Source organism: Equus quagga, chromosome 7 (assembly GCF_021613505.1).
Source record: "Equus quagga isolate Etosha38 chromosome 7, UCLA_HA_Equagga_1.0, whole genome shotgun sequence".
Taxonomy (NCBI): domain Eukaryota; kingdom Metazoa; phylum Chordata; class Mammalia; order Perissodactyla; family Equidae; genus Equus; species Equus quagga.
The window spans coordinates 84122506-84146720 of NC_060273.1; the positions used below are offsets into that span (position 1 = coordinate 84122506).

The window sequence follows — 24215 nt, forward strand, 5'->3', positions numbered from 1 at the left end:
TTATGTTGTATCACTTTCCTGCTCAAACCCTTCAGCGGCTTGTCATCACGTGCAGGATGCAGTGAAAGCTCCCACACCGCCCTGCAGGCTCTGTCCCACCTCGCTTCCTGACCTCTTCTTCAGCCACTCTCCTCTCGTCTCCTTCATTCCAGCTTCTCTTCTTGCTCTTTCTTGAAAACACCAAATTTCTTCCCACTGCAGGGACTTGGCACATGGTCTGTCCTTAGATCCTCTCGGACTTGTCCCCTCACTTCATGCAAGTCCCTGCTGAAAAGCCACCTCCTCTAAGAGGCCTCCTGACTACCTTATCTAAGTAGCCCCTCACCCTTCGATCTCGTCCCCTCTCCCAGTTTTCTTTACCTCCACAGCCTTGATCACTTCCTGTCTCCTCTGCTCCCATTTGAGCTCCATAAGGGCAGGGATTTTTGTAAGTATCGATCCCCGCTATATCTCTAGTATACAAAATAGGGTCTGGCATACAGTAATATGCAATAGATATTTGAACAAATGAATAATGAATGAGCAGGAGTAATGCCCACCCCAGCTTGCTGCCGCCTTCCACCCAGCTTTGTGTCCTAGGAGCTGTGGGAATCGTTGGATTATTGGGTAAGATGTGGAAGAAGCATAAAAGATTTCTTAAATTTTCTTTTGTGATCATTTAATCTCAAGTATTGTCTTGAAAAGAAGTAAAACCTGAATGTAGATTTTTTAAACTGAAGTATCTAACACTTCATACTTTATCTGTAATGAAATGGATAGATCTTTGTCAACGATCTTTGACAAATGTATACACCATCACTCAAACCAAGACATAAAACATTTCTATCATCCTAGAAAGTGGTCTCCAGTCCCGCTGCAGTCAACCCTCCCACACACACAGGCAATCACAGTTCCCATTCCCATCTCTGTAGATTAGTTTAGCTGTTCTTGAACTTCATGTAAGTGGAACTATGCAGTAAGGAATCTTTTGTGTCTGGCTTCTTTTGCCCAACATCATGTTTTTGGGTTTTTTCTGGGTTGTTGGTAGATCAGTTTGTTCCTTTTCATTGCTGAGTAGTATTTCACTGTGTGACTATATCACAGTGTGCTTAGTCATTCCTGCTGATACACATTAGATTTGTTTCCATTTGGGGACCATTATGAATAAAGCTCCTGTGAATATTTTTGCACATGTCCTTTTCTGGGCATAGGCTTTCATTTCTCTTGGATAAATACTTATGGATGGCAAACAAATACATAAAAAGATGCTCAACATCATTCATCATTGGGAAATACAGATTGAAACCACAGTGATATACCATACACCCCTGTTAGAATGACTGCCCATAGCAAATGTTGGCAAGGATGTGGGGGAACCAGACACTCACGTACTGCTGGTGGGAATGTTTTCTATTTTGGTGATTTCTTTTCTTACCTTTAGTTTTCTTCCTTCTACTTTCTTCTGGTATTCTTTCTTCTTTTTCTTCTTCTTGAAGTGGAAGCTTAGTTCATTGTCTTTTGACTTTCATTGTCTCTGATGCAAAGTGAAACATCATTCTTGTTGTGTTCTTGAAGGTGATGTATCTTGTTTTCTCTGGCTGCTTTTTATATTTTCTTATCATCTTTGATTTCCAGTAGTTTGATGATGGTTTGCCTGTGTGGTTTCCTTTACATTTATTTTTCTTGGGATGACTTACCTTCTTGGATATTGGGTTGATGTCTTTTTAGCTTTGTAAATTTTTAGCCAACGCCTTTTCTAATATTCCTCTGAAACTCCAATTACAGGTATGTACGTCCGATTTAGGTTATCCCACAGTTCTCTAATGATCTGTTCATTTTTTTTTCACTCTTTTTCTTCTTTGTGCCTCAGTTTGGTCCTCTTTTGTTATTGACTTGTCCTTGAATTTATTGATCTCATTTTCTGCTGTGTCCAGATAGCCTATTCCTAATAAAGTCCATTTAATAAATCCTTTATTTCAGATATTGTTTATTTCAGTTTTATTAAAGGCTTGTTCTTCTCTGAATTTGATTCACTTAGATATGTATTCCTTCATTACTATCCCATGATTTTTTAAAAAAATATGAATTTTAGTTTATCTTGTATTTTCTTGTTATAATGGGAACAATGTTTTCTTAAAACTATTTAATTGAGGTCATATTGGCTTATAATATCATGTAAATTTCAGGTGGCTATTGTTATATTTCAGCTTCTGTATAGACTGCATCTTGTTCACCACTAAGAGTCTAGTTGCCATCCATCACTGTACATGTGTACCCCTTTACCCCTTTTGCCCTTCCCCCACCTCCTTCCCCCCCCAACCACTTATCTATTCTCCTTATCTATGTGTTTGTTTATCTTTTACATATGAGTGAAATCATATGTTATTTGTCTTTCTCTGTCTGACTTGTTTCACTTAGCATAATGCCCTCAAGGTCCATCCATGTGGGAACAACAATCTTTTGCAAACTTCTATAACCTAGACAGAAGTAGAATTCTATCTATGAAATTTTAGATGCCCTGTTTTTTCCCAATATTGTCCATATTACTGGAAAATTGCAAGAACATTACTAAGAACTCTCATATATCCTTCACTCAAAGACCCCATTCATGTTTTGCCAACTGTCCTGGTAACGTCCTTTTTAGTAAGAGAATTCAAACCAGACCACCCATTCACTTAGCTGTCATCTATCCTCAGTCTGCTTCAGAACAATTCTTCACTTCCTTGCCCTTAACTTTTTTTGAAGATTTTAGGCCAGTCATTCTAATAATGTCCCTCAATTTGGGTTTGTCTGATGTTTTCTCGTGACCACATGGAGGTTATGAATTTTTGGCAAGAATGTAACTGAAGTTATGCCGGACTCTTCTCCTGCATCCCAGCATGTAGGACCCGATGTCCACTTGTCTCATCACTGGGAATGTTGACTTTCATCACTTGAATAAGGTGATATCTGCCAACTTTCTCCATTGTAAAGTTGCTCTGTTTTCCTTTAAAATTAGTAAATGTTTTGTGGTGAGATATTTTGAAACTACGTGAATGTTCTATTGATATTTTGAAACTATGTGAATAGTCTGTTATTCCTCTTTTACCCACGAGTTTTAGTACTTCTTGATTTTTTTGCCTGAATTAGTTAGTACTATGATTGCCAAATGAAAATTTTCTAATTCCATCATTCTTCTACATTTATTAATTGAAATTCTACTGTAAGGAAGAGTTTTTTTCTTTTCCTCATTTACTCACTTTTTAAAAATCAGTGTGGGACAAAAATGTCCCAGATTTGGTCAGTAGGAGTCTCTTCAAACTGGCTTCTTGTGTCCATTTGGTGTGTTCCATGATTCCTTAAGTGCTTCTTTACTTTCTGGCGCAACAAGATGTTCCAGGCTGCTCTTATGCTTCCCCGGCCCCTCCCCTGGAATAAGCTGTTTCTTCAAAGAGGCTTGTTCCCTTTATGGTCAGTTGCATTTAGAAATCAAGACTTGAGAGTTAAATGTGCTCCTTGCTACTAGGGTTTTGCTGCTCCCAGATCCTCTCCGAGAAGAGATATAGGAAATATATGTATAGATATATTGGTGGATGGTTTAAATTCTCTTACTAAAAAGGACATTATTAGGACAGTTGGCAAAACTTGAATGGGGTCTTTGAGTGAAGGATACATAAGAGTTCTTTGTGTTGTTCTTGCAATTTTCCGTATATGTACACACACACATACATATGTACCTGTGCATATGTATCTTGAAAACCATGAGTTTACATCAACCTCCAATGCCAGTCCAATCACAGGGTTCATTCTAGCTTCCCCTCTTTTCGTATTTGTAACTCTCTTCTTCAGTGAGAAACCTAGCTCCCATTATCCTCACTGTACTTGTTTATTGCTAGGTGCCCTGTACGTAAAGTAGTCTCCTGACCTCCACGAGGCTGCTGCCCGACTCAGCCACCTTCCTTTGTGGGTCCCATCTTACCTCTACCCAGCTCAGCTGCCTGCCAGAACCGACGAGACCACCATCCCTTTGGGCTCCTTCCTTGTGATGGCCTGACCTCCACTTGGTCACCACTGTGCTCTGCTCCCTTCCTCTTAACTATGAATTTTTGAAGCTAAAATATTTTTAGAATTTTCTCTCCTTGGAATAGGAAAGCCAAAGTCATTCTGACATGTTTAGAGTTAAGATAATAAGTATGCTTGTTGTCACACATCAAAGATAATTTTGTTTTGGTTAATATGACCTGCTTAGAAGGATATTTTGATTTTTACTATTGTCTAATTTTTGCCACTCTAAATAAGATTGAGCCAATCCTTATTACAGAATGACTTCTGCCCAGCCTTTTGGTAGAAATATATCAATGAGAGGAAAGCCCCCACTTTCTGATGCTACTGCCTCAGGAGAGCAGGACCATCAAAAACAGGCTTGTTCTGGTCAATATAAACTAGAGATCAGATGACATTATAGATTGGAAACCCACACTGTGTGAGCCTGCACAAAGTAAGGCACTGCTTACTCAGAAGATACTTCACACTCAACTGAGTCTTTTTTCTCTTATCAGGAGTGGTTCAAAAGGGGTCAGTCACCTACCTTGTACTCGTCACCAGACACATCTGGATACAGAGGAAAGTACTGCTCTTGAGAGGCCCCTACTCTGGGTTTCCAGGTGGAAGATTGGGGCATAGGTTATTGGTGACAACTGCATCCTTTTCTTTTTTTCCTCCACTGTACCCCATTAATAGACTTCTCTTTATAGTTTAAGTTTCTGGTGATGGAAGAGTTTCAATCTGCTTTAAACATGCAGGTAGACTCAGGAAAATTAAAATAGGCCATGTGGCCTTGACCCTGGCCTTTCCTGAGTCTCTTCTGCAGCAGGAACTGTGCTCATCCCCCTTCTAAAGAGCTAAATGGTGGTGTGTTGAAAGTCTCAAAGTGTTTTATAATTGGTGGATTCTATTTTTAAAAGTCAGAAGCTGACTTCTGCCTCTGGCAATATGGCAGATAAATATTTTTTAAATCCTTTTAAGCATTGATGTGCTCATAAGAGAATAAGGAATACTTAGAGGCTGAAAAAGCAAGTGAAATCAGAAACCCAGAGAAGTAAAGTAGCCGTGAAGCTGGTGTTACCTCAAGGGTTTTTGCTGAACTGGGCAAACTTTAGCTTTCATTTGCGCACCCTGCATAATTCAGGGGACAAGGACAAGTCCCAGGGGTCCTTCCAAGGTGGACATATTTGGAAAAATTTCCCCACCCCTGATATATACCTGGGATCCCAAAGGGTTCCATCTGCAGGACAAGGGTGACCAAGAAAAAACTCACTCTGTCCCAAGGAACGGCAAAAAAATATGTTTATCTCAAAACTTGGCACGAGATTAGAGATTAGGGAGGGAGAGTCCCCAATAATGTATAACTGTATGCTGGATCTCCACAAGAAATTGTAGCACAGATGCAAACTACCAGCATAGTCTGAAAAATCTCAAACATAAAATTTAATTTAACCCAGAATGGTGGAGTCCTTGGGTACCTGGCACAATTAAGATGAGCCTACCTTCAAACTGTGCCTCCAAAATTTTCGCAAATAAACTTTCAGGAAATGTGAGCTCATTTAAAAAAAATCTTAAAACATTATGGGGAAAGCACTATACAAAGACCAACATAAACACCAAAATGACACAATATAAAATATCTATGTGTAATATTTTTAAAAGACTGAAAATATTATTAAAAATCAGGAGATTATACAAATGACCATCTATATGAAGGACTAAATAGAACTTCTAGAAATAAAAATTCAAAGTTAAAAGCTCAGTGGGAGAATATAAGAGTAGATTAGAAAAAGCTGAAGAAGGAATTCAGGAATTGGAAGATGTCATTGAAAAAATTACACAGAATGCAGCACAGAAACACCAAACATGGGAAATGTGAAAGAGATAAGAGATATTGAGATAGAATGAGAACTTGTAACATCAGTCTAATAAAGGGGAGAGATAATGGAGCAGAGATAATATTTAAAGGAAGATGGCTGTGAGTTTTCACAAGCTGATGAAAGACAATCCTCACTTCCAGGAAACCCAATGAATTACAAGCAGAATAAATGCAAAGAAATATGCATACTTACATCATAGAGAAACTGGAGAAAACCAAAGAGGAGATTTTAAAATTATCCAAAGAGAAAAGATGGATTACCTACAAAGGAGTGAGAAGGCTGTGAGCTGGCATCTCAACAACAGTGGAAGCCAAAGAGCAGGGGAATAAAATGTTGATCGAGTCGTGAGGAAAAATCTGTGAATTGCACAGCGAAACAACTCTTCAAAATGAAGATAAAATAGACACACATCACTAAGAGAATTTGAGGTATAGGAAGGAATTATGAGGAATAAATATGGAATTAATATATACTGTTGTCATATTTATGTCAGGAAAGGAGTGATTGGAGTTCATATGTTCTAAGGTTATTCACGTTGAGGGTAGAAGTAGTGATTAACCTTAGACTTTGGGTTAATTATACATTTTAAAACTTATGAAGTAAACAGTAGAAGAATAAAAAGAGTACACAGTCATGAGTCACTTAACAATGGGGAAACGTTCTGAGAAATGTGATGTTTAGTGATTTAGTCAAACACCATAGAGTGTACTTACACAAACCTAGATGGTATAACCCACTACACACCTGGGCTATGTGGTGCTAATCTGATGGGACCACCATTGTGTATACGGTTCGTTGTTGACTGAAACACTGTTATGCAGCACATGACTGTATTTAATTTTTATGAGTAGAAGAAAACAATGAAAGGTGAAGTATTCAATCCAAAATAAGGAAACTAAAGAGAGAAAGAGGACCGTAGAAAAAGGCAATAAACAACCTAATAAGACTATATAAATGAGTAGTGATATGTGTATACAATGGACACCATAAGTGAAAATGAATGAATTACAGGTAGATGCAAAGATGTGGATGAAACAAAACACAGAGTAAGAGCAAAAGAAATAAGTATCAGATAAATACCTACAGTATGTTTCACTTATGCAAAGTTCAGAAACATATAAAACAAGCAATATATTGCATAGAAATACGAAGATGAGATAAAAGAAAAACAAAAGGATAATAAACACAAAATTCAGAATAATGGTTACTTCTGAGTGGAAATGAGGGAATTGAACTGGAGAGGGGAACATGGAGAAATTTGAAACTAATGAAACTGTTCTTTTTCTTTAAATGGGTAGATGAGTACATAGGTGTTCATTGTACTGTAATGCTGATGCTATCCACAAAATGCATAAAGAGTCTTTTATATCTACTCATTATTTAATAAGAATTATTTAAACATTTATAATTATTTGAATTTGATTTTTATGTGGTGTGAAATAGGCTTCCGATGTTATTTTATGCCAGGTGGCTAGCTAGTTGCCCCAGCATCATTTATCAAATGGCGATTTTTTTCCCAATGCAATGTTCACTCTTATCATACATTGAATTTTCATATACACTGGGATTTATTTCTGGATCCTCTCTTCTATTTTATTGCCAAATCTACAGTCATTGATTTGTCTATTCCTCAGTCAATATCTTATTGATTTTATCATAGCAGCCTTCTGGTTTGATCTTCTGATATCTGGTAAGGCACATTCTCCTGCACTATCCTTTTTCTTATTTGTCTTGGTTATCTGGGGGCACTTATTCTTCCAAATGAACTTCTTAAGATCATTTTATCCAATTCCAAAAGGATTGCATTAAATTTGTAAATTTATGGTAATGTCTTCCCACCCAAGAATAAGAAATGTCTTTGCATTTGTTCAAATCTTATTTTATGAACTTCAATAAGATTTTATAGTCTTTTTCATATCAGTCCTATGGCTTTCTTATTAAATTTATTCATAAATATTTTATGGCTTTTACCATTATTATGAGTGGAGTATTTTTCCCTTTGCCATTTCTAATTATTTATTGCTAATGAAGAGAAGAATGATTGATTTTGGCATATTTATTGTCTGTCCTACCACCTCATCATAATCCTCTTACAATTTTATTATTTTTTCACTGAATCTCTTGGTTTCTAAGTATACAGGTGCACAATCAGCAAAAAGAGATAGTTGTCAGTTGCCTTTTGCAAATTTTTACCGATTATTGTATTTTCTTGTCTTAGTATATTTTATTTTTGAATTAAAATGGTGATGACACGTATCCCTGTCTGGCTCCTGATTTTAACTGGAACAGTGGTTGGCCATGTAAGATGACACATTTAAGGAGTTTTCCTCTATTCCTTCTTCCTTAAAGTGTTTATTTGGAATGACTACTACATTAGGAGTTTTTATTTCTGTTTTCGCTCTGGGCTTTGAGCTATGTCCTCTCTTGATCTTGGAACCCACTAATTGGAGTCTCAGTGTGACCATTCTCTCCTTAAATTCCTCTGATTTTCTTTCTGGTTCAAAAATCATGATTCTCTTGAAAACCCTCTTTGTACTTGATTCTCCTGGAGTTTTGATATTTTGTTGTCTGTGGAAGTCGTCATCCTCCTCGTCCAGCAGCCCTGATTCTGGCCATTCTTCTTTCTCTGGAGGCTGGATCCCTAATGTCAATGGTTATTTTCCACTGCCTGCTCCCTGGGGCTCAAGTTCAGACACTGAAGTACCTTAAGGCAATATCTGGTCTCACAGACAGTGCCTGATAGGGGATGGCTCACCCTGAGGACCCCTGGGGGGAGTGCACAAGGTGTCAGGCCCTTGTGGCAATACTCAATACTCACTTGGAGGAAGCCTGCTACTCTCTGGTCAACATGTGCTCTCCGCCTGGGAGGGTGAGCAGACCCAGCCCACCCATTCAGCCAAGAAAGCCAGCCTCCCTGGAGCCCTTCAGCCCACCTGCCAGAGGCCTTGGCAGCTACTCGGCTCAGGCAAGCCAGAGGATGGGAATTGAGACGAGAAGAGACGGAATGAAAATATCTATTTGATACTCTTACTAAGCTTTGTTTTGGTATTATCCAGTACATATTTTTATGGCTGATAATTCCATGAGCGAGAAAGGCAGGTCTTTGAGAGGAGAAGTGGAAAATGCTAAATTTTTATGTGCTAATATTAGATATTTTAATGGAGCTCCATTTCTTTTTCTTTAAAAGAATAATCTAGGAGAAGAGCATGTTATTCTCTCTGGTTGTGAGACACATCTATGACAAGTGATCTACCAAGGCAAGGTGTTAACCCAGGGGCAGCATTCGGATAGCAGGTCAAGGGCCTCAGAAAAATTTAGCATCCCCTCTGTGCTTGTAAGTCTGGAGTACAAAGTGTCAGGAGCATTGTGGGGACTCCTGCTGAGCATCTCCAAAATAATCCTGAAACAGTTGGAGGCAGCCCACGGTGTCACGGCCTTGAATCGTTAGTTGGTTGAGAAGCAGCAAAGAACCCACCTAATGAGGCACCAGCAAGAGAGTGAAGACCCATCGAGAGCAGCAACATCTCGCCCCCTCGGCTCGAAGATGCAGGGAGCCCTGAGGTGCTAGAGAAAGTGACAAGGGAGCTTGGTGCCAGGAGGAAAAATGAGGGATCTGGTGGCAGAGATGAAGACAGATACAAACTGAAGAGGCTTTAGGCAAAGAACAAGAACTTGGGGATAGGAATGTATTTGGAGAAAATGCTCTAAAACAAAACCATTTTGTAAAAGAAACTCGACCAAGGGCAAAAATAAATCCTATCATGCTTCACATTTTTTTGCAGCTTTTCTTCCTGAGAAGGTCTCTGAAATAACTCTTCAAAAGCCGGTTGAGATAACCTGACAAGGCAAATAGAGATAAAAAGAAGAAGAGATTATTGTAGTTTTATTGTAGCCAAAAGACATGCAAGTTAGAACACAGGCTTTTATATATCCCCTAAATTCACAGATGTGAGGTTATTTTTTAATCTCGAGGAATGTCTATACGACCCCCTCATGTTACCCATAAAGAAACCGAGGCTCACGTGTGAGAGGGACTTGCTTTGGTGGAATCCAGACAGAACTCAAGTCTTTTGTCTCCCACCCAATGCTTTCCACCATCTCCGCTCCTTCTGCTGCTTGATGAGTCACCGGGTCTGTTTCTTTAACACCAGTGATTTCTGGTTACTCAGATCGCCAGCCAGCAATCTCAGGTATCGGCAGAGTCTTGATCAGAGTCAATCTTTCACCTGGCATTGTCTGCAGCCCGCGCTGTGCCAGGCCCTGTGCGGGGCTCTGAACACAAGAAGTAGAACCTGGTCCTTTCCCTGGATGCCCACCCTGGAGCTCTGAGTGACTGTGAAGTCCAGCTGCTGAGGGCCCTACCCCAGGGCCTGCTGTTCTGTCTGAGAAGACAAAGGAGGGCAGGGCATCTCTACTTTCATGGTGACAAGTGCTGAGGGCTGGCAAGCAGCCAGAAAAAGCTCCAGGCCAATAGCCTGGGAGGCTGTTTTAGGTAGAGAATGCCTGTGGGAAGCCTCAGGGAGAAAGCTCTAGAAATCATGAGTCAGCTAGCTTCACTGTCGTCACACTGTGTAGAGGGGGAGATGGCATTACAGGGCAAAAGGGCTCCCAGAAGGAAGAGAAGCACCGGGACCTGACTGGTGAGTGGACCTGAGACATCTGTGGCCACCAGGGCCCATGCTGTGGGCTGCCTTTGAAAGTGAGCTCTGGGCACTCCTGGCGGGTCAGGGACCCTGGTGACCACCCGACACTGCCATGAGGTGGGGGGTGGAGCTGACAGAGTTTGGCCCGCAGGTCTGTTCTCATCACTACGCCCTGAGTATGTGTGATTTCAGACTCCCCCATCTTGGAAGCTGGGCAGAGTTTACCTGGGTCAAGCAAATCCCCAGTGCGAGGGAAACTGCAAGGGAAGCATTTCCTTGCGATCTTTTTGAAGCGTGCTATTTCGAGTCTGCCTTTTAAAACCAGTCAATACTTTCAATACAAATATGCTCACCCTTTTGTTAAGGCAGGCCTCCTGAAGACTGGAACGAGCCCAAGCGTGTGTATACTTGCCTCCATAAAATCCCAGGGCTTCTTATCTCTCAGTCCCATTTATTGGATCTATCAGTAATCCTGAATGTCTGAATTGAGCACTTATTTTGTGCTAGACTCTTTACATCAATTATCTCGTTAAATGCCCGAAACAATCCTGTGAGCAGCAAACCATTGTTATCCTCGTTTTTAGATTAGAGGGAAAAGAGGGTAGGGGACTTGCCTGGGATCACACAGCTAACAAGGGCAAGGATCACAGGTCTGGGTCAATATCCAGGTTTAACCACGCAGTCTGTTCTTGAAACCCAGCCGGCGCTCCGAGATTGTGAGGACGCATTCTGACGCAGCACTCGCCACGGTGAAGCCGAAGCCGTGCTGCGTCATCAGCTCCCACCAGGCCAGCAGGCCGACTCCAGCTCGGCTCGCTCTGCTCCGCCAGGTGCCTCTCCCACAAGAGAGTTCTCGTCTGTCTCAGCAAAGCTGAGCTCAGTGGTTTCGGGCCTCATTTCCTCCCTTCTGGGATCTTTTTGTGAGGCTGGGAGCACCAAAGGAACGAGGTGCCCCAGGTAGGGGATAAAGATGAAAGTCCTTGGCAGCCTGCTCAGGTGACATCTGTCACTGTAGGCACTTTGTGGTATTGGGGTAAATATCCAAAACTTGGGAATAAGGCAAAGGGAGGGTGGCAAGTCCTCCCAGTGTCACATTGGAGCGTCATTTAACAGGCCGACCCAAGGTTGTTTACTGATCTGGGCTGGGGGTTGCATCTTTGTTCAAGTCACTATTTACTGCTGACTAAAGGCCCAGACTATGCAGTTACATGTGAACTTACAGATGTGCTTCCAGTAAAGATGCAAACTCTTTCTGGTGCTAAAAATTACCCCAAAGGTTATGGTGGTCATTAACCAGCTGTGTGCCTCACCTGGCCCCACACCCCACCTTCTTTCTCCAGCACCTGTATACCCCCTCCAGTTCTCCTTTGAACCAGCCTCACCGCCCTGTGGGTCCCTCATTAATGAGTTGAATAAATCTCCACCTTAAGCTCACTTTATATTCTCATGAGAGTCATGGGCTTTGTTTGGGGGTTTTTGGGGGGTTTTTTGCATTTTATTTATTTTTATTGAGGTAATATTGGTTTTCTACATTATATAAATTTCAGGTGTACATCATTATATTTCAATTTCTGTATAGACTACATTGTGTTCACCACCCAAAGTCTAATCACCATCTGTCACTATATATATGTGCCCTTTACCCCTTCGGCCCTTCTCCCTACCCCCTTCCCCTCTGGTAACCACCAATCTAATAATCTCTGTATCTATATGTTTGTTTGTTGTTGTTTATTCTTCCTCTTATGAGTGAAATCATACAGTGTTTGACTTTCTTCATCTGATTTATTTGCTTAGCATAACACCCTCAAGGTCCATCCGTGTTGTTGCAAATGGCAAGATTTCATCTTTTTTACGGCTGAGTGGTAGTCCATTGTGTATATATTCAACATCTTCTTTATTCATCCATTGATGGGCGCGTAGGTTGTTTCCAAGTCTTGACTATTGTGAATAATTCTGCAATGAACATAGGGGTGCATACATCCTTACACATTCATGTTTCCATGTTCTTCGGATAAATACCCAGCAGTGGAATAGCTGGATCGTGTGGTAGTTCTATTCTTAATTTTCTGAGGAGTCTCCATACTGTTTTCCATAGTGGCTGCACCAGTTTACATTCCCACCAGCTGAGTATGAGGGTTCCCTTTTCTCTACATCTTCTCCAACACTTGTCTTTTAAAGAAAAAATTAAAGCGAGTCATGTTTTTAAGATATTGAAAAGTATATTTTAGCACTTGTATTCATCTGTGACTGGAAATAACCATTCCAAAAGCCCTGCCCAGGACCCCTGACAATATGTGGGAGCCTAGTTTGTGCTTTGGTTGGATACAAAGTTGGTTAGGTGCAAACTCCTTAGCAGAATTGAGAGCCTGCTGACAGGTTAGAGGTCCTCCTCCCCTCTCTATGTTCCCGGCATTTCTGACTTGGACTTTGTGGTTTGTTGTTGAAGCCAATCTGTCAGACCTGGGTTTAGGATCTGTGACAGCACACGTGACGAGTTACATTAACTCCTGGTAATGGGCAACAGTATGTTTCTGTTAAGCTTTGGGACCTGGAGAATTTCGCCAAGTCTTTCAGAGCTGGTCAGAATTCCGCTTTCATGAACCACACAGTTGCCTCAGCTTAGGCCTTTGCTCTGTGGTCACTGAGAGGACAGCAGTCACCTGAACAATTTCAGGGAAAAAGGCCAGGGCAGGGGGACGGGGAGGTGCCGAAGTTGAGAGACATGGTAATGGAGGGAGGGGTGTCACTGGCCAGGTGTTCGGGCAGGACAAGGAATGGGTTAAGGCCTGCAATGTTCAAAGATCTAAGCAGGGCTTCCTCCTCTAGCACTGTAAACCTCCAGCCCTTAGAAAAGTTGCTAAATTGGCCTTCGAGCTGTGTGTTCTCAAGGTGTGTGAGCAGTGGAGATCCTACAGGCCAGGTGTGCTGATGTTTGGAGGATCCTGATGTTGGAGAAGCTCCAACAATGGACAGCTGGACCATCCCGGCATGAGTTCCTTGAGGCAGTGACCGTATCCCTGGGTGAGCAGTTGATCCCAAGTCTGAGGGATGTGGGGAGAGACTGATTTAAATCTAGGCTCTGCCACCTACAACCTGCCTGCTGTCTGGCCATAGGCAAATCACCTCTTGACTCGTATTTCCTAATCTGTAAAATGGGCATATACACATGCTACAAATGCATTGAGAGTGAGGCCCGTGTGTCTACTTCATAGGATGTGATAAGGATTAGATGAGCTCATGTGTTCTGTGTTAGCATGGTACCTGGCACTTGGCATGCCTCAGTAAATAGCAGTTCTGTAAGCATTGCCCTCTGTTGGCTGGGTACTAGAAATGCACCTCTCCCTGGGAGGAATTACCAAGTCTCTTCTCGATACTTGAGTGTGAATGAGACTTTACAGGGCAGAGGTGGACCCAGCACTCAGGGCCCCCAGAAGGTGTAGAGGTTCCCACCAAGGTGGCCAGTGGTAACAGCCCAGGAGGGTTAATCTCTTCCCCAGCAGCAGGCTGGGAGGTGCCAAGAGCCTTCTGGCCTAAGGGCATGTTTGAGGACGGGGCCCTTTCAGCCAGGAGTGGAGCTTGGGGTGATGGGACCTCCCTCTGACACTCAGTTCCCAGGGGCTGACAAAGGCTTCTGGAGAACCAGAGTCACGCCACTTTCCCAGGGGTACAGTGGGGCAAGGCGGCAGCGTTGCCTCTGCAGTCAGAGCTCCCTGCAGACTGGGTCTGCCTGGGGAGGTCTGCCTGGGAGCTGGGCTTTGCGAGCCAGGCCTCTTCCTGTGCCAGGCCCCTAGCTCTGCACACTGGGCTCCCCAGGCTGCTGCACTCTCCCCTGCCCTGGGGCTCTGCCTCCTCACCTTCAGGTCTCAGGTCACATCTCACCCCCTCAGGAAGGCCCCCCTGACTTCCAGATTCAAGTCAGTGCAGCTCCCTGTTTATGGCCTTCCCAGCATTTCCCACATCCCACCTTCGTCTTTGTTTGCCTCTTCACTCTTGTATATCTTCCTCCACTGCAATGGAAGTACTTTGAGGACAGTATCCTAGTCTGCTTTGTGTTCCCAGCACCTAGAATAAATTCTGTCACATAGGAGGGGCTCTGTGACTAGTCACTGAATGAACAGGTGGATGGAGAGCAGGCAGACAGGCACTCCTGAAGTGCCCATTGTTACACCCGTGGCGGGTGTAGAAACTGCGCAGCCTGCAGAGCTGGGTCTCTGCATGGCTCTCACACAAACCCGAATTCTGCAGCCACATACAAGGTACTTGGGGTGGTCTCTGCAATGAGGGAGTCAAAGTTGACCAGACACTTTGTCTCCGGACCACCTTGGGCATGTCTGAGAGTATAAGTTTTCTTGGGATGGTAGGGAAAGTACTGGAACTGTTACCTCCAGCTCCTGGATGGCACACCCCACACATCTGTACACCTCTGTACACACACCACTCTTCCAGAGGCAAGTCCTCAGCTCCAGGTCTTTAAAAAACATGACCCATGGTACGGGCTGCAGCTCCCTGGTGAGTTGGTATTGTTACACAGAAAGTAAACATGTAATCCATGTTTAAAGGGCTGTGTCTGCCAACAGAAGGGCACTTGGTTCCTGTGCAAGTACCTTCTGTCCGCAGAAGCTGGAGACCACTGCCATTCCAGGCTGGGCATCACAGCAGGCGGCAGTGAGGCCGTCGGTGCACAGGGCGGCTGGTTCTTGGCACTGTGTGTGCCTTCTGCATCCATGTCTCACTCTTCTTGGCACATTTGGGGCCCTGCAGAGTGTGCGGCCACCTTAGAGCCAAGCTGTCATCTCACAGTGGCTTCATGGCCGGGTGGGTGAGGTAGTGGGGATTTCAGCCTGTCCTTTGCTGGAGCACTGAGGCCTGCAGGAGGCCGGACTGCGACCTGCGGTGGAGACATCCGAGGCCGTGCAAGGGGGTGGGGGTTCTCTTGGCAGTCGAGCCGAGGACAAGTTCTCAAAAAGGCTGCCCTTCGCAAACATGCCTGTGGCCGTTAGCTGACTGGGGTAGAAAGCTAATGGGTTTCTCCTCAGGGGCCATTCAGGGCCCCATCCCTGAGCCAGTTACAGAGACTGAGTCAGAGTTTGGAAGCAAAAGAACCAGTTGTGTGTGCTCCGTGGAGCAGGCAGTGGCTTCCTGTTCCGGTCAGTGAAGAAGGACCCCCTTCCTCTGTCCAGGTCTCTGCCTGACCCCTCCGCTGGGATCACGCGGGCTTGCCCCCTGCCCCTGCCAGCCTGCACACCTTCACCTGCTCTCCGAGGTGACAGCAGCCCCATCTGTGACTCCCCATCAGGAATCCTCCTCTGAATCGCAGGGGGAGTCTCTAGCACCCACTGTACAAGAGGACTTGTTTCTCCTGCGGCCATAACTTTCATGTAACAGTTCCCATTCCTGACCGTATTCAGTAAATTTAATTAGCGTTGAAAAGCAGCTTGTTTGGTAAGATGATCAGTTTCTAACCTGGGCCAGCGACTCGCTTTATGGCTATGAATTAAGCCCATTCTCTCTTTTCAGTGCCTCGTGGTCATCCTCATAAACACTGTCGGCAGTTGCTGGCGGCTTCACTCGGTTACCTTTCCCATTACTGCTTGATCACCGTCCTGCCAGGAGTGGGGAATCCATTCTGTTTTAATAACAAGGAGGAAGTGGTGACAAGGGGCTTGTTTAATGAGGAAACCTCCGGTCAGTCGGTGTCTCTGCGGCCGGGCCCCGGATTCCAGGCCCGCCCCTGTGCAAGGCCTTCTCAGCTGTCGCGAGGCTTGCTGTCTACAGACTGGGAAGGGCAGCCTCAGGGCTTGAAAGCTACTTTTGTCTTAATTGCAAATAATTAGCGATCAAATATTTGCTGACAGCCGATTTCTGTGTCAGAGAGAACCTGAGTGTTCTGGACAACTTCAATGAGCACAGGCTGGCACGAGTGTTTTCTTAACACTGAGCCCTCGAGTACAGCCCGTGGGGAAGGCCTCAGTCATACCTGCAAGCTAATCAAGCGTGGGCATTGGAGGCACAGCGCAGGACACTGTCTTCAGAGGCGTCCACTGCAATCTGGGCCCCCGGGCGCTTCAAAGGAGGAGCCAGGTAGAGGGGGCTCTCCCCGCATCCACAGGGAGCTGGCTTCACTTTGACTGCTGAGGCTGGACTCGTGGCCTCTGAAGCCCCTTCCTGCTCTGCCGCTCCAGATTCCAGTCCTCTTTAACCCCAGAAGGCCCACCTCCATGGACATCTGTCTCTCCTTCAAGCCTGCATCCTTCCCGCTTCCCAAATACCCCCTTGGAGAAGGCAAGGGGAGACGCACCCCTCAAGAGGTCACTGCACGCAGGGCCCCCGTGACCCTCCCCATCCCAGTCTCTAACCTGGGCTTTCGTAAGCAGCACCAAATCAGAATTAAGGAGATCAGCTTTTAAAACTGTTGTGTTTCTTAAAGCCTTAGTGTGCGGGGGCTACATGAGGACAAAGGCCCCCCACCTGCAGGGCTTCCTGAGACCAGACAGTTGGGCAGAGACTGGGGCAGATGCTCAGGGAGGGAGATTGAGAGAGGTGCTCAGAAGTGAGCTGGCAGTGACCACTTCACGGAGGAAATGGACCCTGAGGGCAAGTTGGAGCTGGCTCAGGCAGAAGGAGAGGGCAGTCTGGGTGGGCAGCACAGCAGAGCCAAAGTGCTAGAGGCAGGAACTGAGACCAGAGGCTCGGAAACTCGGGCTGCTTCTTCAAAATGGGGTGGTTAGTGGGTGCCCTTCCCATCGTGTGTGGATGTTTATTAGAACCATGATGTGATGGCAGTGCTTTGTGTCCTGGCTCTGTCTTGGGAAAGAAACAAAAGCTGATATTTTTAGAGCTGTATTAGTTTCTTCTAGTAGCCGCCAGCGCTTTCCAGGGTAACCCATTTTCCAACCACCCAGGAGAGTCATGCTAATCAAACACATTCTGTGGCAAAGCAGCCATAAACACCACGGGCGGAGGGCCTCCAGCCCAGAGCCTCCCACCGCCAGGTGCCTTTGGCTCCCTCCACCTGTCAGGAAGATGTGCACTGGGACCAATGAATGCCACCGAGCCTTTACCGTGACATGCGAACAATTAGCAAAGTGGATAAAAGAGAGTCACACGCCCACTTAGGATCTGTACTTTTACACTGCTCAGAGGTATTCTGACCTTCCAGTTTATTATGATTCAAGAAAAAGTCAATATTTCTTAGCTTGTCAAGGCTGGAGGAATTTAAATGAGTTATTGAACCAAGCAGTTAATCTACCAATAACTGATTTTTTTTTCCTTTCAAATCTACAATGATGAAAAGCAGACTTAACCAAAAACAAGCAAAGGAAGGGTTTTTTTTTCCTTAGACATTTTAATCCCATGGGATAGGAGCTGGGGCTGAGAGTTCGGTCTTGAGTGCCAGGGCCATTCTGTCTTCCTGAGTATTTTGAAGACTATTTAATTAAAACTTAAAAGCAAAGACTTGAATGGCTGTAAAATCTACATTCGTGTTTTAATGATTTGTATTTTGGTGTCCTTTTATAATTCTGAACTTCCTTTCTGTTGCCACTAATGCTGCATGGCAATCACCCAACTTTCTGGACCCCTGTGATAGAGTGTTATGTTGGTTATAGATGCTCGCATGGCCTTTCAGTGAAGTGTGCCCTTTCAGCAATAAGTCACTCTACCAGCTGCCCTGCCCGCTCTGGGCACCATGGCCTGAGGTCATGTAATGTGTTGGGTGCAGCGGACACTCAGCAACATGGCAGGTATGAGACCCGAAGTAACATGGCAGCTGCCATTTCCAGGGTCTCAGCCTTCTTGCCCATGGCTGCAGCTTTGTGCTAGAAAACGTTGGACTGTGGAGAAAAGCTGCAGGTGCCACTGTGGATGACGTGTGTCCTGGAGAGCCATATTCTCCCCAAAGGAAAGGGTAAACCTGTGGCCTTCCTGCCTTGGCAGCTCCCCTCCGGAACACATAGAGTACTGCTTTCTCCTTACTCCACTTACTCCCTAAACTCCATGATGGCTCCCCAGTTCCTAACATATCAGACGAAATTCCTCAGGGTGGCTCTCTAAGTCTCCCAGAACCACACCTTGGCCCCCTTACCCTGCTCCCACCCCTGCACAAAACTCCTCCTCACGTCAGTCTCGCCCAGAGGTATGCAGACACTCCTGTGGCGTGGTTAGGGGAGCCTTGGCCCAAGCCTTCTGACTCTTGGAACACCCTTCTCGCAGCCGGCAGGGTCCCTTGGCGGTTTGCCACTTCCATATGGCCTCCCTGTTTCCTCCTCCCTCCCAGGATGGGCAGGGTGAGCTAGCCATGAACCTGAGCTCCACACAGCAGGGCCCTGCTCTAGCACCCACACTCACCTCCTGTTGGAGGGGCAGGGACTCCACTGGGCACTCTGAGCCCCCCAGGCTTCAGCTTCGTAGGTGAGTGGAGCCTCTGCTCAAGGAAGCATGTGACTCCTGCACTCAAGGACTTGCAGCTGACCCTCTGTGTTTGTGTGCCTGGCAGGGCTTTCCGGCCACAGTGGGCTGCCAACCTCCTGCGGAAAGAAGTTCTGCAGCCGTGGGAGCAGGTGTGTGCTCAGCAGGGAGACGGGGGAGCCCGAATGCCGGTGCCTGGAGGCGTGCAGGCCCAGCTACGTGCCCGTGTGCGGCTCCGATGGGAGGTTTTATGAAAACCACTGTGAGCTCCACCGTGCTGCGTGCCTGCTGGAGAAGAAGATCGTCATCGTCCACAGCAAGGACTGTTTCCTTAAAGGTAGGGAGACAGCTTCTTGCCCCTATGCTTTTGGGTTTTGTGTTGGATCTTCAAATGCCATTTGACAAATGACCTGGGTGCTGAGTCTGCAGGTTAACTATGTAAAGGCAGTAGAGAAAGAGGAAGCCTGGAGCCTTAACAAAACGGCAGCAGTGGCATTTCCACGATGCGTGTTCTGTTTGTGTCCACCTCCAGAGGCTCCCCGCCCTTAGAGGAGGCCCTTGGAGGGCAGAATCCAGGCAGGCCCAGCCAAGCCCTGGCTGGTGCAGAACACCTGTCCAGCAGGAACCAGATCACAAGGGGTTGCCCAGGTCTCTCCTGCAGGATAGGCCCTTGCAAGCTGGTGACAGGGACCACATTTAGCCCTAGGGACGGAGTTGCATGAATCAGGAGGCCATGATATGTATAGAATGTGGCCGGATGGATACCAGCACAGTGGTTCCCAGCATGGCAGGCACTCAAACTCTGTCCTGGAGCGGTCGCTGACGGTTCAGACCCTCCATGCCTGTCCAGATTACCTCTGAGCAAGACAAGGAAGGCCCTGCGTGGACTTTAGAACATGTCCTTGGAGTTGGGGAGAAAGGGTTCATGCTCCGTGCTGGGGTTGAGTCAGAGGAGAAGGGCATGTCAGCTCCCAGCGGCCGGTGGGAAGCCTCAGGGACGGGCCTTCAGCTCTTCACGTGCTACTTTATTCCCAGCACCTGACACAGTGCCTTGCACCAAGTAGATGCGCAGCGGCTCACAACTACTTGAAGATGTGAGTGTTAGAATCCAAATTCCTGTGTTGATGCGGCCCCGTGAATGCTACATGCCACAGCCTGTAGAGATAGTTGTGATGCTGAAACCAACTGGCCACACATCAATAAATTAGGAAATATGAAAAGCCAGAAGCAGCATGTGGAGAGAGGGGAGCAGGCCCACTTCACCTGAGCTGGGGGACTTTGGAGGTAGGAGAGCCCACCTGAGGTTGTATGAGGCCAGAGACCTGCTTTGGGGTAGGGCAGGGAAAGGAAGAGAAGACTTGGGATGGAGCCCACCAAGTGCCTGCAGGGCTGACAGAATAGGGCTTCCAAGTGGTCCGAGCTGTGGGGGGCCTGGGCGCCCAGAGGGGAGGGCAGAGCTCCAGCCTCACTCCAACAGGCTCCAGGCCCAGGATGGTGCGGCCGGGATGTTGGGCATTCTCACTGGTGGAGCACAGGTGTGTTGGACTCCTACAGCCTCTACCCATGCCAACTGCACCCTATAAAGAGCCACTTTCCCACCCTCGCCCACAGACCATGGCAGTGGGGTCCCAGAGCAGGTGGGGCTTTGGAAGGTCAAGTTTATCCTGTGATGGAAATAGTCTTGGACACTTTCATGGCTGCACTTATGACACTAATGTGGAGGTGCTTCAGAAATCATGAAGCACATTATGGAAATGAGGCCAAAATGAGCCCAGGAAAAATGTCCCTGGTCTGAAGGCACTGCCCAGCTGCACGCCTGCCGATTCCCAGCACCGTGAGCACTAAAATGCTTGACCAGTTGCTCCAGCTTTATTGGCCGTGTTGAATTTTATAGACTGATGTTCTGTTCTCCAGTTTCCAATATCCTCCAAATTGCATCTTTCTAAAGGTTTTTATTTCTGCATCAGAGTGTGCACAGCCTCCCTCCCCATCGGTTATTCAAACAGCATTTCTCATTTCATGCAAGGGAACAGAGAACCACCACAAAACCTGCCGCGGTGAGGGATGAGGTGGGGAGAGCCAGAGAGGATAGGGGTGGGGGCAAGCAGATGAGGGCTCGGTTCTGCTTCATGCTGATTGAATTTATCCACCGAATCCTTCTGATTCATTGAGTTTTTCACAGATGTTGTGAATTCCCACCCGCTCGGTGTGGCATTGCTGCTCTCCTGGAGGAGAGAAGTACCTGCAAGCTCCTGGGGAGACCTGGGGTTGCAGCCTGGCTCTGCCACTTCCCAGCTGTGTGGCCTTGGGTGCATCACTCCACTTCTCTGGGCCTTTTCTTCAGCTGTAAAATGGGGCTATCGGCTATACCTACCTGCTCTGTGGAGAGAAGTAAATGAGATGCTGCACAGAAACCACTTAGCATGTGCTTGGCACACTACAAATGTTGGTTATTAATGACACCTGGTTGTCATCATTTGCTCTAATTCAACGTGGCCTCAGGCTTAGAGCAGAGAGGTGCACAAACTGAAGGGAATGCAGAGGTGGGAACAAGGGCTCTGCCTAGCAGGTCTGGTCCCAGGTAGCTTGCTGGTAGATGGAGTGTGGGTGAGGACGGCGCTGAGAGTCAGGTCCTACTGCTGTCCTGGAGATGCCTACCTGGATCCAGCTCTCCTCCTCCTGCAGACCTGGCCCTGTGGGTCTGGACCCCATGCAGAAGGCTTCACTGCTTCATGCTCAGGGTCAGCTTCAGTCCCTGGCGGGCGGGAGAGCTGGCCTGCCTCTCCTCTCTAGCATTCCCATAGGGAGTGCCCAGCAAACAGGAATGACATGTTCGCTGGTCGCAGGGGCCTTAACGGGATGGAAAGGAGGCCAGCCCTAAGGAGGCTGCTCCAACAGGGAGCAGGAGGAAACGGATTGACAGAGGGCTGCGGGGAGGGGTCTTGGAAGAAAGGAGGGTGTAAAGGACAACATCCTTCAGTCCCTAGCCCAAGACGGTGGCAGAATAATGCCACCTTGAGTTCCACTGATGACAATTTGTCTTTTATCCCAAATTTCCAGAAAGTTATTGATACGGGAAACTTAAAAACACCTTTTTTCCATACAAACAAAAATTATAAAATCGTCCATGTTCCCTTCTCCTTCCCTATCAGACTTTACAAAGGTAAAGTTATGACTTTGTTCTCTGGGGCTTTATCTGTCCCCAGAAGTCACTATTAGGACAATTCTTATGGGGCCAGTGTGTGTAGAGCAGAGGGAAGACGAGGTGGATTTTGCTGGCCGAGTCCCCGCACCCTTGTGGGGGAGGTTCCTCCTGAGCACTGCGTGGGGACACAGCCCTTGCCACTCCACAAAGGAGGAGAGGCGGCATTCTGAGCCCCAGTTACAAGAAAACTTCTGCTATCACATTCCAGTTGCCATGGCAATGGGGTTCCTTGTGAATGCGGAATGAAATATAACATCATTTAGGGATCATTAGCATGTGAGGAAATCAAAACAGAACTCAAAAGCATTGCTTCAGCTCGAGTCTGCAGCTTGAGACCAGCCCTCCCCAAGTCCCGTGCAGAGTCTCTTGTGCTGACGATCAAGCAGACAGAGGGATGTGGGCTGTTGTATCTCTTTCTTCCTGGGCAAAATTAGAGTCACATTTATCCTCAGCACCAAATACCACCAGAGAGTACCAAAATAGCGGGTGGAATTCTCTGTAACTTGAACTTCTTATAGAGTTTGTGTTTTAAAAGTTATCTTATGACATGCGTCCCTATTTGTGTACTAGTTGGCACTTTTAAAATTATTTTTCTGACTCGGTTTTGAATTCACACTTTATCTGCCGCGCTGTTTGAGAAGCCAAGCTTGCCTTTCAGCAGTCACCCTCCACACCAGGGTGGTGGTATCTCAGATGATACAGTGTCATCGTTGGGCAGTTTTCCAAACAAACCTTGAAATTAGGGAGGAAAGGAGCCTGTTAGGGGTTTTGTTTTAAATGGACCTTCAGCTTCCTCATCCTGCACGCAGTTTGTAGGTGCCCTTGGGGGCTTCAGAAGGAAGTTCCCAGGCTCAGGAAATCTGAGGAAATAATTTCCATTTTTGGCCAAAATAAAATTTTTTAATTTTTTAATAGGCTTACTAACAATCCATTTTTAATTTTTATTTTATTGATAAACCAAACTTTTATTACTAAACACAGGAATAAAAACCCAATCTTTTGTTGCAAGTTAACAGAGCAGAGAGATCTTACTGTCAAAGAGACTCGGCTTTTTTTCCTCTTATTGTTATTTTGTTGTCAACATTACTTTGAGTCTAGTTGCTTTAGAAACATAAATTAAGCCCCCGCCTCCAGGGCACAGCCACGCTTCTGCAAGTGTGTTCTGCCCTGCCCGGGAAAGCTGCCTGCATCCCCAGCTGAGTGAGCCCAGCCTCAGCCACAGACTCAGCTCTGGGAGGTGAGAGGGGGAGTATCTAGGGAAGGGTCTAGAGAAGAGACGATGGAGGTGCATCTGCACAGGTGAGCGAGGACGTCCTCAGGAGCAGGCGTGAAGCACCTGCAGACTCAGGGAAGAGCAAGGAACTAACATGCAGAGCCTGGAGCATGGGGAGGGGTGCCCTGTGGATAAACGCAGACAAGTACAGAAGAGCGAGCTGAGGAAGCCTGTGTGCCAAGCTAGACAATTGGAACTCAAGCCATAGAGTGTCAGATAAGCTAGTCCAACTTTCCAGTTTCCCAGACAGGGACCCTGAGGCCCAGAGAGGGCTAGTACCGGCCCCAGGTCACACAGGCTCTGCCCCTGCAGCCCTCCCTTCAAAAGCACCCATAGCTTTGGGGCTGTTTGTCCAGCGAAGCGTGTTCACCACGGATGCAATGGCTTTATCCTTTCTCCCAGGAGATGTCCTGGCGGGGAAGGAGGGCGCAGGAGCCATGGTCAGTGGGAAGGGCCTGGTTACTGCTGGGCGGGGCCTCTCAGCTCTGCAGGTCAGCAAGAAGCCCAGCTCAGGGCTTCTCCAAGAGAGCTGGCTCAGTCACCCTAAAGTCACAGGGCCTACGGACGTCAGAACACTAGACCACTCTCTCCCCTCCATGGAAGGAATATGTAACCAGGAAGAGCCTGGGACAAAACAGCAGAGCCTCTGGGACGAGCCCTCCTTCAGCCTGGGCTGGCTTCCGGTGCTAGCCTCCACTTTCTCTCCAGACCTGCTTTCCTGTTTCCAGTGTCTTCCAATTGTCCTTCCACTCCTGGCCCCACCCACATTCTGTCCAGAGGCCACTGCTGCTCCCCCAGCCCTTGCA

At 46.3% G+C, this 24215-nt stretch overlaps 1 protein-coding gene across 1 annotated transcript in view; it reads left to right on the forward strand.

The window, feature by feature from the left end:
• FSTL4 (follistatin like 4) overlaps window positions 1-24215 on the forward strand; it is a 386938-nt gene that overhangs the window by 168835 nt on the left and 193888 nt on the right. The window contains exon 3 of the mRNA XM_046668053.1: window positions 19020-19268. Within this exon, the coding sequence (XP_046524009.1) occupies window positions 19020-19268 (249 nt within the window). The remainder of the gene's footprint in view (window positions 1-19019; window positions 19269-24215) is intronic.